This window comes from Dipodomys merriami, unplaced genomic scaffold, assembly GCF_024711535.1.
Source record: "Dipodomys merriami isolate MVZ:Mamm:240054 unplaced genomic scaffold, mDipMer1.0.p SCAF_5, whole genome shotgun sequence".
Classification (NCBI taxonomy): domain Eukaryota; kingdom Metazoa; phylum Chordata; class Mammalia; order Rodentia; family Heteromyidae; genus Dipodomys; species Dipodomys merriami.
In genome coordinates, this window is record NW_027206068.1 from 45708898 (window position 1) to 45721897 (window position 13000).

At 36.2% G+C, this 13000-nt stretch overlaps 1 protein-coding gene across 7 annotated transcripts in view; it reads right to left on the reverse strand.

Moving 5' to 3' along the window:
- Ica1 (islet cell autoantigen 1) overlaps positions 1 to 13000 on the reverse strand; it is a 144912-nt gene that overhangs the window by 109090 nt on the left and 22822 nt on the right. For all 7 annotated transcript variants that reach the window (XM_069996566.1, XM_069996567.1, XM_069996564.1 and 4 more), the window contains 2 exons: positions 12462 to 12627; positions 6092 to 6164 (listed from right to left, as the gene is read on the reverse strand). In XM_069996566.1, the coding sequence (XP_069852667.1) occupies positions 6092 to 6164; positions 12462 to 12627 (239 nt within the window). The remainder of the gene's footprint in view (positions 1 to 6091; positions 6165 to 12461; positions 12628 to 13000) is intronic.

A 13000-nucleotide genomic window follows, 5' to 3' on the forward strand; every position in this document is an offset into this window, starting at 1 on the left:
AAGAACTATGAACACAATTAGCTTACAGCATTAATTCACTCAGCTCAGATTCATGGCTAATCTAATATGCACTGGACAACTTCTGCCATTGGGAATACAGGGATGAAGGAGATACACAAAGTCTTTGCATTTACAGAGCTCACATTCAAGTAGCAGGTGAAAGAAAACAAAATATACCTAAGCATAAACAAAACACCAAAAGGAAAATACCAGCTAGGGTAATGAGAAATGAGAAGTAATATAGTGACAGGAAGCAGCTTTAGAATGAGCCATCAGGGAAGGCTCTGGGACCAGCTAAACATTAAGCCAAATTCTGAAAGACAAGGACGAGCCACTGTTGATGTACAGTCAGGGAGAGCATTCCAGGCAGAGGTAACTTGGCAAGCAAAGGAAGGGTGGGCTAGACTGGTGAGATTGTGGGCCAGATTGTGTCTTGTTTATAAGCCTTGATAGGGATATCAATTCTACTTTTAAACCTATTAGAGATGTGCGTGTGTGCGTGTGTGCGTGTGTGTGTGTGTGTGTGTGTGTGTGTGTGTGTGTGTGTGTGTGTGTGTATGTGTACACGAGCATGTTCGTGCTAATCCTGGGCTTGAAGTTAAGGCCTGCTCACTATCCCTGAGTATTTTGCTTAAGGTGAGTATTTTACTCAACTTCTACTCTCAACTTTCAGCTTTTTGGTGATTGGAGGTCAGAGTCTAGGGACTCTTGACTTCCCTGACCCAGCTGACTTCAAACTTTGATCTTTAGATCTCAGCCCCCTGAGTAGCTAGGATTACAGACATGAGCCACCAGTACCCAACCATTAGTTTTTAAAAGCAAGATTAAAATGGAACCAACCCAGATGCCCCTCAGGAGATGAATGGATCAAGAAAATGTGGTATATATACACAATGGAATTCTATGCCTCCATCAGAAAGAATAAAATCGCCTTATTTGTTAGAAAATGGAAAGACTTGGAAAAAATTATATTAAGTGAAGTAAGCCAGGCCCAAAGAAATATAGGTCCCATGGTTCCCCTTATTTGCAATAACTAGTATATGTCTAGGACAAGCAGAAAAGGCCAAAAGCTATGTACATATGACCATATAAGATGATGTTAAGCTAAATGAACCCCAAGATAGGAACACAAGTGGTTTTTATCTTTCTTGCTATTGTTTCTAATGTATTTATAATGTACCATGTGATGTTTTTGTTTCTTTGTATGTTCCTCCCCCATGGTATAACCCCTGTTTTCTCCGTATTTGATTCTGCTGCCCTGAATCTTGTATTTACACTTCTCTAATTTGGGGAGGGGAAGGGAAAAAACTAGGGATAGAGGTTGACCCATTGTAACAATGAGATATGCAAAACACTATGTTGAAAAATTAACTTTACAATTTAGGTGTGGGGGGGAATGGGAGTGTAGTTGTGGAGGTGGGAGGGAAGGGAAGGGATGGTAGGGGGAAAACAAAGGAGGAGTAACAATGCTTGACAGGAAATGTACTCATTACCTTGCTTATGTACTTTTGTAACAACCCCCTCTGCACAGTGTTTTTTACAATAAAAAATGTATTTAAAAAAAGCAAGACTAATACTACACCCATTAAATCTTATCTTTAGGTAATTTTAGGCTTAAAATTATGAATAATATGAAAGTATGCAGAGTTTCTGTATATCTTCCTCAGCTTCTCCTCATTAACTCTTATATTGCTATTGAACAAGGATCGAAACTAGGCAATTCACACTGGTACAATATTATCATGTAAACATATTTGAATTTTCAAGTTTTTCCATGAATGTCTTCTGTTTCAGCATCCAGCCTCAGATCCCACATTACACTGAGATAATGAGTCTTCTGTTGTTTCTCGTGACTTTGATGCTTTTTTTCTTCCTTTCTTTCTTTCTTTCTTTCCTTCCTTCCTTCCTTCCTTCCTTCCTTCCTTCCTTCCTTCCTTCCTTCCTTCCTTCCTTCCTTCCTTCCTTCTTTCCTTCCTTCCTTCCTTCCTTCCTCCCTCCCTTCCTTCCTTTTCTTTCTCTCTTTCTCTCTTTCTTTCTTCTTTTTCCCATCTTTCTTTTTTTCTTACTCTTTTCTTTCTTTCTTTTTTCTTTATCTTTCTTTCATTTTTGTGCCAGCCCTGGGGCTTAAACTCAGTGGTTGGGCACTGTCCCTGAGCTTTTGTGCTTAAGCCCACTTGAGCCACAGCTCCACTTTTGGTCTTTTGGAACTTTCCTGTCCTGGCTTGTCTCAGCCTCCTGAGTACTCAGCCAGGATTACAGGCATGAACCACCAGCACCAGGCTGATCTTGACATCTTTTGAGAGTACTGGTCAGATAGTCTGTCTCCCAACTTGGGTTTGTCTGATTTCATATCATTCGACTGGAATTATCAACCTGGGGAGATATGACATCAGTATATGACATCAGGAGCTACACGACATCCCCATGTGTTAGCATTTGATTAAGCTGATACCTTCTGGGTTGGCATTGGTGATACCTTCTGAGTTGTCATAGTGTAATGGTACATGTTTTTCCTTTTGTTACAGTTTAAAAGATCTTGAGTGAGGAACACAGGAGCTTTCCTAAATATCCAGTTTCTCTTCAAACTTTCACTCACTAGTTGTAACATGCCAGTGAATCTTACCTGCTACATTTCTCAGTGTAGTGTTTGCCTTGTGGTGATTTTGTGGTTCCCTTCTTTCTGTTTTTATTACACAGTATTATTTTATTTTATAATGAAGCATTGTCCCTTCTCACCCATCCAGCTATCACCTATTCATCTGTCTCCAGTTAGACTTAATACTAGTCCCCCATTTACTCCCTCCCTCCCCACCCCGGTGGCTTACAGTTTAATACTTAATCATACCAGCTTTGACCAGAGGCTCACTCCTGTGTCCTTTCAACATACCCATCCTTTCATAAGTACTTCCTTCTGAATGTGCATAATGAAGACACTCTAAGATCATATTGCATTTTCCTTATCCCAGCCCTGTAGTTACATTTTCAAGGATAAGGCTATTTAGAAACCAAGACCTGAGTGCTGGATACGCTCACTCCAATGGAGTATTAGTACTTGTAGGCATTCTCAACTGACAAAAATAGGAAATATGTAAAGACACACTAGCCATGCATACATATTCATCTCTGTTTCTGTGTAAATCCTTTCATATGACACCTCTGATTCCATCACAACAGTAGTGGGTTCATCCTAATGTTCACTTTTAATTTGTAACTTCTAGGCAGGTATCCAATATCTACAGTGTATTTACTTACTTGTTCCACTTTACTATGTACATAAAAATAGTTGTAGAAAGATAGCCTATACCCCTATAAGAAATAAATACAAAGGTCACATGTATATTTTTGGCGTTTATCCTTGTTTTTCTGTCAAACATATTGTTTTTTAGTTACTAGGGTTATTTTTTTCCTCCCCATTCAGTGTGGTGATTCATTTTTGAGTGCAGTTCAGTGCATTTGTTACTGTTGATATGCCATTTGAGATTCTCCCATGTTGTGGTTTATGTATTATCTGAGTATAGGAAAATATAGTTTTAAGAGTCAGAGATACTGAAGGCATCTTTCACAGACATCCCTATCCATTGTTAGCCAACCTGTTTAGCTGGTTTATATTCCTTGAATTAAATTCTTTAGCACAATGAATAGACCACGTGTATTGGCATATAAGTGTCAGTTTATATATGTGTGTGGGTCTTTCATCTTTTACATTTACATTTAATTATATCCCCTTTTCTAATTGATATGCATTGATGCTTGGCTTCTTTTGCTTAAGATTATATCCTAAAAATGACTCCATATCAATTCATAGAGATTTGTCTCCCTTCTTTTCAGTGACAGCTGCTTAGCAACATCCTCACATGAGCTGTACTATTTTTAGTCTTTCATCAAAGTTGGTGTCCCTTTTAGTTCAAACAGTCTCACTGCCATGGCATGGCTCATATTAGCATAGCAAGTAAAAGAAAAGGGCCTATCCACAACCAAGAATCAACCAGAAAACTACTTCATAGTGGGAACATTACTGTGACCCTGCATATTACACAAGCCTTATACATACACCATGAATCTTGGCGGTGTCAATTATAAATCCTACGTAGCTAGGCCCCAGTAGCTCACGCCTGTAATCCTTGCTACTCAGTGGTTGAGATCTGAGGATCACAATTTGAAATTAGCCTGGGCATGAAAGACTGTGAGACTCCTATCTCCATAAACTACTCAGAAAAAGCGGGAAGTGGAACTATGGCTCAATTGGTAGAGCACTAGCCTTGAGCCAAAGAAGTTCAGGGACAGAGCCCAGGCCCAGAGTTTAAGCCCTAGGACCTACAAAATTAAATAAATAAATAAATAAATAAATAACTCTACTGCCTTATTTGAGGTAGTTCAGGGGACAGATCTTTGTTTCCTATTAGAAACATAAAAACAGCTCAGGACTATAATTTCTGTTGAGAAAATCACTATAGAAAATCTATAATCATTCACATTTTCTTTCCTTACTATTTTATATTTAGTTTAAGGAACTTCATATGGCTTGTTTTTTTTTTTTAAAGTAGAATACTTTTATGAATTGTTATGTTCTACTACAAAGGGGAAAATAATTCATTTCATGGTGAAGTTTGGAACTTGGTGGGAACATTAAAAGGAAATTTGATCTCTAATTCTCCCAAACATGGGATTTAAATGAAGGAATAATCTGATCAGGTTCAAAAGTGAACTCTGCTAGCAATGTAGACAGTGGGCTGGAGGATAGAGAAGTGGGGACAAACAGATGGGCTAGAAAACTGATTTTCGCAAGCCAAATGACAGCGATGGAGAAAGGGAAAGATGAAGATGGAGAAAAGTGAAGATGGAGAAAGAGAAAGAGAAGCTAAAAGCTACTTAGAAAGCAAATCAGATCTGTTAATATTTCCCAATTCCCTCCTAGCTTAAGACTCTGAAGTTGAATCCCTACAGAAGTCTTTGTCCAATCATTTAGTAAATATCCATATAGACAATATATAAATTTCTGTCTCTAAGTACTATTTATTAGTGAATACTAAATTGTACAAATAAGTTTCATTGTGACATTTCCATATAATGTAGTTTGCATATAATGAACTTTGATAAAATTTACAAACCTCTAAAACAGTTGATAACAAGGTATTATCAGTGTGGAGAGGGATTTGGTAGAAGTCAGCAACAGAAAGCCTTCCAATAGAAATATAGTAATTTTACTTTTATGAATTATTTACAAGTTAAAAATTAAAAACTTAGCATATAACCTAATATTTAGTATTTCAGAGATAACTTTATGGGTTTTAGGACAGGATGACCTTACAAAAATATTGCTCCTTTGTAACCCAATTGTAATCCATTATTTTTTGTTTTTGTTAGTCAGTCATGGGGCTTGAGCTCAGGGCCTGGGTGCTGGTTCTAAGCAATTTTACTCAAGGCTAGTGCTCTAATATATTATGCCACAGCTCCATTTCTATAATCCAATGTTGAACATCAGAAATGCTCATGAGATAATACAGTCAATAATTTCAATGTATTTACAACAAAACTTTAAGAAGTAAGAGAAGGTATAGGTTGAAGGGGAGTGAGAATGTTGAAGATGTATTTTATTCATAAACTGCTTTGTTAAATGGCACCTCCTTTGTGCAGTTAAGTCCTTAAAATAATAAAAAATGTTTTTTACAAAAAGAAATGCTCATGAGGAAGCACTGTTAACAAAGTAGTGTTAATGAATTAACTATGTGCCTTTTCTTTCCTCTTGGTCCTTTCAAAAGAAATAAAATTAGATAGAAGAGAATCAGAGAAATTAAACAAAAGTTACCCTAATTTTAAAAAACCCATGATATAAAATGGAGAAAACTTTTTACATTTGGGAAAACAAATACTATATCTATTACTCAGATATCCAATAAAATTTCTCCTAATATGAAATTTACCTTAAAAAGTAAACCAGTCTAAGCAAATTACTGGCAAAATTATTACAGACTTTCCTCATGACTTAAAAGGTAAAGGCAAACACTCAATCATCCAAATATATTACACAGACAAAATATCTTTTTGTTTCTTTTCATCTAGTTGGTCAATAATCATACTACAGCATACTTACAACATATCCTCTTTTGATAGAGCACAATTGCTTTAGACAAATCCAAACAGGTTCTCTGAATTGAGTGAAACAGCTGTAATAAAAATACAAATAAAGTGTTAGATCAAACAGTGATGAAATAAAAAATACATTGAACAAAACTGTAGTGTTTGATTTTCCTACTAAAACAAAGATGATGATTGTATGTTTGATGTTATACAGACGGTGATCAATGTCTTAAATATGATCCAATTTTTCTCTACTTATTGGAATTCATCAATCATCTCTGATCTAAATTAAGATGTGCAGAACAATGATTTCTTCCAGACTTTTGAAATAATAACTGAAAAACAGAAAACCCAAAAGAGGCTAAATTAGAGGGTTTGGTAAACCAGAGACCCAATATTCTCTCATAATCTAATTTATTCCATTTACCACTTGCTGTCTTTTTTTTTCATTTTTTTTAATTTAATTTAATTTTATTTGTGAACATACTGTACAGAGAAGTTACAATTACATGGGCAGGATTGCTGTCTTTTTTTTTAAATGGAGGATCTGCCTAGTAAGCATCATATTTAAAAGATGACATTAATTTTTTTTATAATTCTAATGTATTTAATGACATGTTTAAACAACTGGATATAGCAAAGACAAGTCAGCTGAATGTCCTATCTGTTTAGAAGACATCTGGTAAAATGATGTTTAGCTAGAAGCAAACATCACTGCCTATTTTTGCAATGATTTCATAAAATACACAGGGAGACAACTTAATGCTATGCTATGGCTGCATTAGAAAAAACTGAGATAGGGGCTGGGAAGATGGCTCAGTGGTAGAGCGCTTGCCTTGCATGCATGAGGCCCTGGGTTCGATTCCTCAGCACCACATAAGCAAAAAGAAAAAAGCTGGAAGTGATGTTGTGGTTCAAGTGGCAGAGCGCTAGCCTTGAGCTGAAGAGCTGAAGGACAGCGCCCAGGCCCAGAGTTCAGGCCCCAAGACTGGACCCAAAAAAATAAAATAAAATAATAAAATAAAAAATAAAATAAAGAAAAAACTGAGAAAAAGGTGGGTAAGAGTTCAAAAATTTTTAACTCATCCTAGCTTTAGGTTTTTGCTTTAGAAGCTGAGATAGATCAAAAGAAGATTGAACAGATATTATACACTGGAGATTAAACATCTCCCAAAGGTGCATATGACAAAGATTTGTTTATCAGCCTGTGGGGCTTAGTCCTGGAACCTGGGACACTGCCTCATTAAGGACTGAAGAGGACAGTGGGGAACTTCCTCTCTCTTTGCTTCCTAGCTGCCATGAGGTAAATAGCTTTCCTCAGAATCAATGGCTAATCAACCATAGATTCTAACTTCCAAAACTATAGGTCAAAACAAACACTTTTCTTCTTTCAAAATATAGCTTTTTATCTACAGGTATTTTTGTTATTTTTTTTGTTTCCTGGTATTTTTTTTTCCATCCTAGTATTGTACATACATTTATTTGAATTAGGGAAGGGAAGGGGAACCACAGAATGGTGAGACAAAGGACAGGCGGGAACCAATGCAACAGTGATATTCACAAGACAATTTGTTGGAAACGATCTGTACAACTTGTGGGGGTGGGTAAGGGAAAGTAGGAGAAAAATGAGGGAAGGGGTAACAAGTTTGATAAGAAATGTATTTATTATCTTACTTATGTAACTGTAACCCCTCTGTATATCACCTTGACAATTAAAAAAATTGCAATTAAAAAAAAAATACCTGATCTACTCAGGTACTTGTCAAGTGGGTAAAAACAGACTGTATTGTCTCTATCTTTTGTTTATGAATTGAGAAGGAAGCCTTGTGGAACTACTACTTGAGCTTTTTTTCTCTTCCTTTTGTCCTTAATTTACTGGGCAATTGGATGTAGAAATTAAGTTCTGCTATCATAAAGCACTTCAACATTTGAGTGAAAACAGATGATCTGCTTCATTATAAATATGACCAAATTATCTAATAATAATGGATGCAGGAATATATATTTAAAAATAAATAGCCTTTGTAGAAATGTTTAATATAATAAAACTCGGTCATGGAGAATACGAATTTACTAATTTATTAAATTTCATCCGCCTCTCACTTAGAAAAGATAAAAATATCCTTCACCATAAAAAAAACAGAAAAGCAGCAGTCTGAGTATGTTCCCATAGCAAAGACTTGATGTCAATATTTTGAGTCAGAAACCACCAGAATAGATAAGGATCTGATTCTAACTCTTTATTATAAGGCAAGAAGCTGTAGTGGTTTTTTTGTTTTTGTTTTTGTTTGATTTACTGTACTTGTATAAGTGTTATAAAACACACAGCTTTGTAATGTTAGGATCTGTGTATTTTGACAATTGTTTACACTTATGTAACCATACCTAATGTATGGTATGAAACATTTCTACTATCCAGTCTATTCTGCCCCGCCATGGCCATTGCTAAAGGACTCTGTCACCATAGGTTAGATTTTTTTGTACTAAGATGTTTGTGAAGAAATGATCTTCTTAGCAAGTAGTGCTTAACTTCCCAGTGTATAATGACACAATCCAACTATAATGAAAGCTTGGCACAGATGTTTTCTGGGTGTGCCAGCAAGGTCTTGGTTGATGAGCTAAGCTTCGATGGGTAATTGAGAATTTTTAGTTTGTATATCATTTTCATGTTTTATTGATTGAGTCCATTCTTCGATAAACATCACCATGAGTACTAACATTTCTGTAACAGAAACCTCTGTTATGGGTCAAGTTGTTAGTCACAGCTAAGTGTTTTGGATGTCACATATCTACGGCAACAACTATTTGAAGTCAAGAATATTAGATTAAAGTAAGAGTGCTTCTGTAAGAGTCCACATAAAATGTAGTTTATGGTAGTAGTGATTAATATATTAAGCTATGTTTCTAAGACAAGGTCTCCTAGGCATCCTAGGCTGGCTTCAAATTCACAATCCTCTTACCTCAGCCTTCCACATGCTGGGATTATAGCATATTCTACCCTGATTGGATTAAATAATTTTTAAAATAATATTTATATTTATTATATTGTTAAAAAGAAAAAAGATTGTAAATAATATTATATTTATCACATTGCTAAGACAAAAAGGTATAAATTATAAAAATTTTAGTTTATATTTGGAATATAAAAATGTGAATAGATGTTTCCCTGGTCTACTTTTTACCATTGTGGGAATCTCCTTTGAAACACCATTTTCAGCTTCTATTTCAGAATTTACAACGAAAGGAGAGAGGGGTGGAAAAGCAGTATTAATTGCACTAACATGTATTGTCATTCAGCTAATATTCATTAAACTTATGATGTGTGTCCGGCTGGGAACACGGTGATGATTTTGGATTTGACTCTTTACTGGTGGGAAGACTGGAAAACAAACCAAGACCCACACCTGAGATAATTCCAAGAGATGAAAATTTAAGCAACATAAAATAAGGCTATGCATTGAACAGTGAGTAGGAGTGGTATGGACAGGGAATGAGCATGTGAATAAATCCATAACTGTAAATAAATGTTTGAATGTCCATTTTGAAAGTAATCTTTAGGCTAAGACTTCACTCCTGAGGAGTTAGCTAAAAGGAGGATGTGGGAAGAAAGACAGAAAATGGTTTGCTAAGTACGAATTTGCTTGATTGTGACCTCAGAACTAAAAAAGGTCCAAGAAAACTTAGAGTGGTAAAGCAGAAGTCAGGTATGTCAGGTTTGCTAAGTATCAAATATAATGTATAGAAAGCACTCTGAGTGGTCCCTGGGTCATAATAAACACTCAATGAACAGCCATAACTTGACGCTTTTAATAGCTAAAATAAATAAGCATACTTATTTCTATTTCATGTATTAAGAAAAAGAAGGTAAGAGAAATTGGATACTCCTCCCAAAATTATTAACAACTACCAGGTATAACAATTGCTCATGTTGGTTTGGTTCCATACCTTAGCTATGGTAAAAAAATGCTGTGATAAACCTGGTTGTGCTGGTAGCTTTAGTATGGTCCATTGTTTGTGATCATATGGATAAGTGGCCAAAAGTGGGATTGCTGGGTCATAGAGGAGCTCTATGTGGAGTCTTTTGAAGAACCTCCATACTGCTTTCCAAAGTGGTTGAACAAGTTTACACTCCCACCAACAATGCAGTAGGGTTCCTTTGGCCACATCCCCTCCAGCATCCATTGTTATTAGATTTCTTGATTATAGCCATTCTAACTGGGGTGAGGTGGTATCTCAATGTTGTTTTGATTTGCATTTCTCTTATGGCTAGAAAAGTTGAGCATTTCTTCATGTGTCTATTGGCCATTCTTATTTCCTCTTCAGAGAAGTTTTTCTTTAAGTCTTTAATCCACTTATTTATTGGGCACTTGTTTCTTTGAGGATTTGTTATTGGGGGATTTAACTTTTTGAGTTCTAAGTATATTTTAGATATGAGACCTTGTCCATTTTATGGCTAGTAAAGATCTTCTCCCAATCTGTGGATTAATGGATAAAGAAAATGTGGTGTGTGTGTGTGTGTGTGTGTGTGTGTGTGTGTGTGTGTGTGTGTGTGTGTGTGTGTGTGTGTGTGTGTGTGTGTGTGTGTGTGTGTGTGTGTGTGTGTGTGTGTGTGTGTGTGTGTGTGTGTGTGGTGTGTGTGTGTGTGTGTGTGTGTGTGTGTGTGTGTAATGGAATTTTATGCCTCCATCAGAAAGAATGACATCGCCCCATTTGTTAGGAAATGGAAAGACTTGGAAAAAATTATATTAAGTGAAGTAAGCCAGGACCAAAGAAACCTAGGTCCCATGGTTTCCCTTATTTGCAGTAACTAGTATATGTCTAGGACAGGCAGAAAAGGTCAAAAGCTATGTATATATGACCATATAAGATGATGTTAAGTGAAATGAACCCCAAGATAGGGATACAAGTGTTTTTTTTCTTCCTTGCTATTGCTTTTAACGTATTTATAATGTACTACGTGATTTCTTTGTTTCTTTTGTATGTTCTTTCCCCAAGGTATAACCCCTGTTTTCACTGTATTGGATTCCAGTGCTCGGCATCTTCTATAAACATTTTTCTAATTTGGGGAGGGGAAGGGAAATAACAAAATGCTGAAATAGGGATACAGGTCTTACTATGTTGAAAATGAAATTTACAAAATTGTTGGGGGGGGGTGTTGAGGGGGTGGGGAAGGAAGGGATGGTTGGGGAAAAACAAAGGAGGAGGCAATAATGCTGGATAGGAAATGTACTCATTACCTTACTCATGTAACCATAACCCCTCTGTACAGTATTTTTATAATAAAAAACATACAAAAATCGCTTATGTTGACTGGTAAGGGCATTCAAGGCCTCAGAGTGAGTCTATCACTCACTGGGAAGCCTACAGATTAGAAAGATCTGCTTGTGTGAGGCTAACCCTCTTAGCCCTCTTTAACATGACAGCTCTTCCTGTGTAACTGATAGCTAATGTCTCCCTTGCCTTCTCTGTTCCGGATAACCATGGTTTCCACCATCTTAGTCACACTTCTGTGAAATGTTTTTTAAATCTTGAGCTTTTAATTTTAATCCCATTAAATGTTAAGCTCATCAGCCTTAGCTTCCCTATTAAATTTAAAAGTCCTGTTAAGTCACTACTAGGCCTTATAACATATTAGTCCTAACTGTCCTATCACTCATAGAAGTGATAAGCATGCTTTCAAAATCTTTTTTTTTTAATTTTATTTTATTTTATTTGAGAACATACTGTACAGAGGGGTTACAATTACATTGGCAGGATAATGCATACATTTCTTACCAAGCATTGCAGCCTCCTCCTTTGTTTACCCTTCACCTCCCTTCCCAGCCTCCCCCCTCCCCCCGCTTTCAAAATCTTAATCTAAACTACTAACAGAAGTGTCCAGCAACATAATGAGTTAGTTAGCCTTCTATTGCTATACTGATACTCTAGATCAGCTGGGTATGAATTCAGTTTGCTATATTACTAACTAATCTAAGTACCTGCTTAGTTTATTCATTCTAGAACCTTCCAGGATTCTGTACCAACCTTATCAGACTCTTACTTTTTTTATGTTATTTTACCAAAGTTCTTCTTTTTGTTTGTTTTTAAATGCTAACATTTGCCTGAACCTTGTTTCCAATTCTACTTCCTCAGATAGCACTAGTAGAAGCTCTGTAATTGTGTTTGTTTTTCTCAGCAAACATTTACTGGGAATTTATCACATGCCATACAGTCCAACCAAGCATTTAAGAAATGATTTGAAAGAGGCACTATGGTGATTAATGAGAATCTGATCTGAATGTTCCTCATTTTCTAATATAAAGCACACCTAGATCCACTCAAGTGAGTTCATTTTAGACCTTGCAAGGTGGACATGTTGGGCTTGACAGCTATAAAGCACTCACCTCTAACTTAGCATCCAAGTCTGCATCAGAGGCAACAACATGTTCATCTTCCTTCTTTCCCGTGGCTTTAATAAAGGCCTGCTTAGTCTCCCAATATTTCTGCTGCATCTTATTGACAACTGACTTATCTTGAGCATACCGATTCTGTAAGTCCCAGGAATAATTGCTAAAAAAAAACAACCATTTAAAGAACTATTATTATTCATGACTTTCATCACAATCAGAATGTTAGAGTATGAAGTAATTTAGCTAAATGTGACATTTATATCAATAAAAAGCATTTAAGTACTATCAATATGGTCATTATACCAAGAAGCCTAACTTACTCCAAAAATCTTAGAGTGAGGATATTTAGAAGCTTTTATAGAAACTCAAGAAAATAAAAACCTTGAGGAGAACTTAAGTATCAGCAAATTGGGTGCTTTCCTCTTAGAAGTGGAGAAAATAAGGCCAAGCAAAGCAGGAGACTGGCTCAGGCACCCCAGTAAGTCAGAGATAAGGCCAGACACCGGCGCATTCAGCACACTACATCATAATGC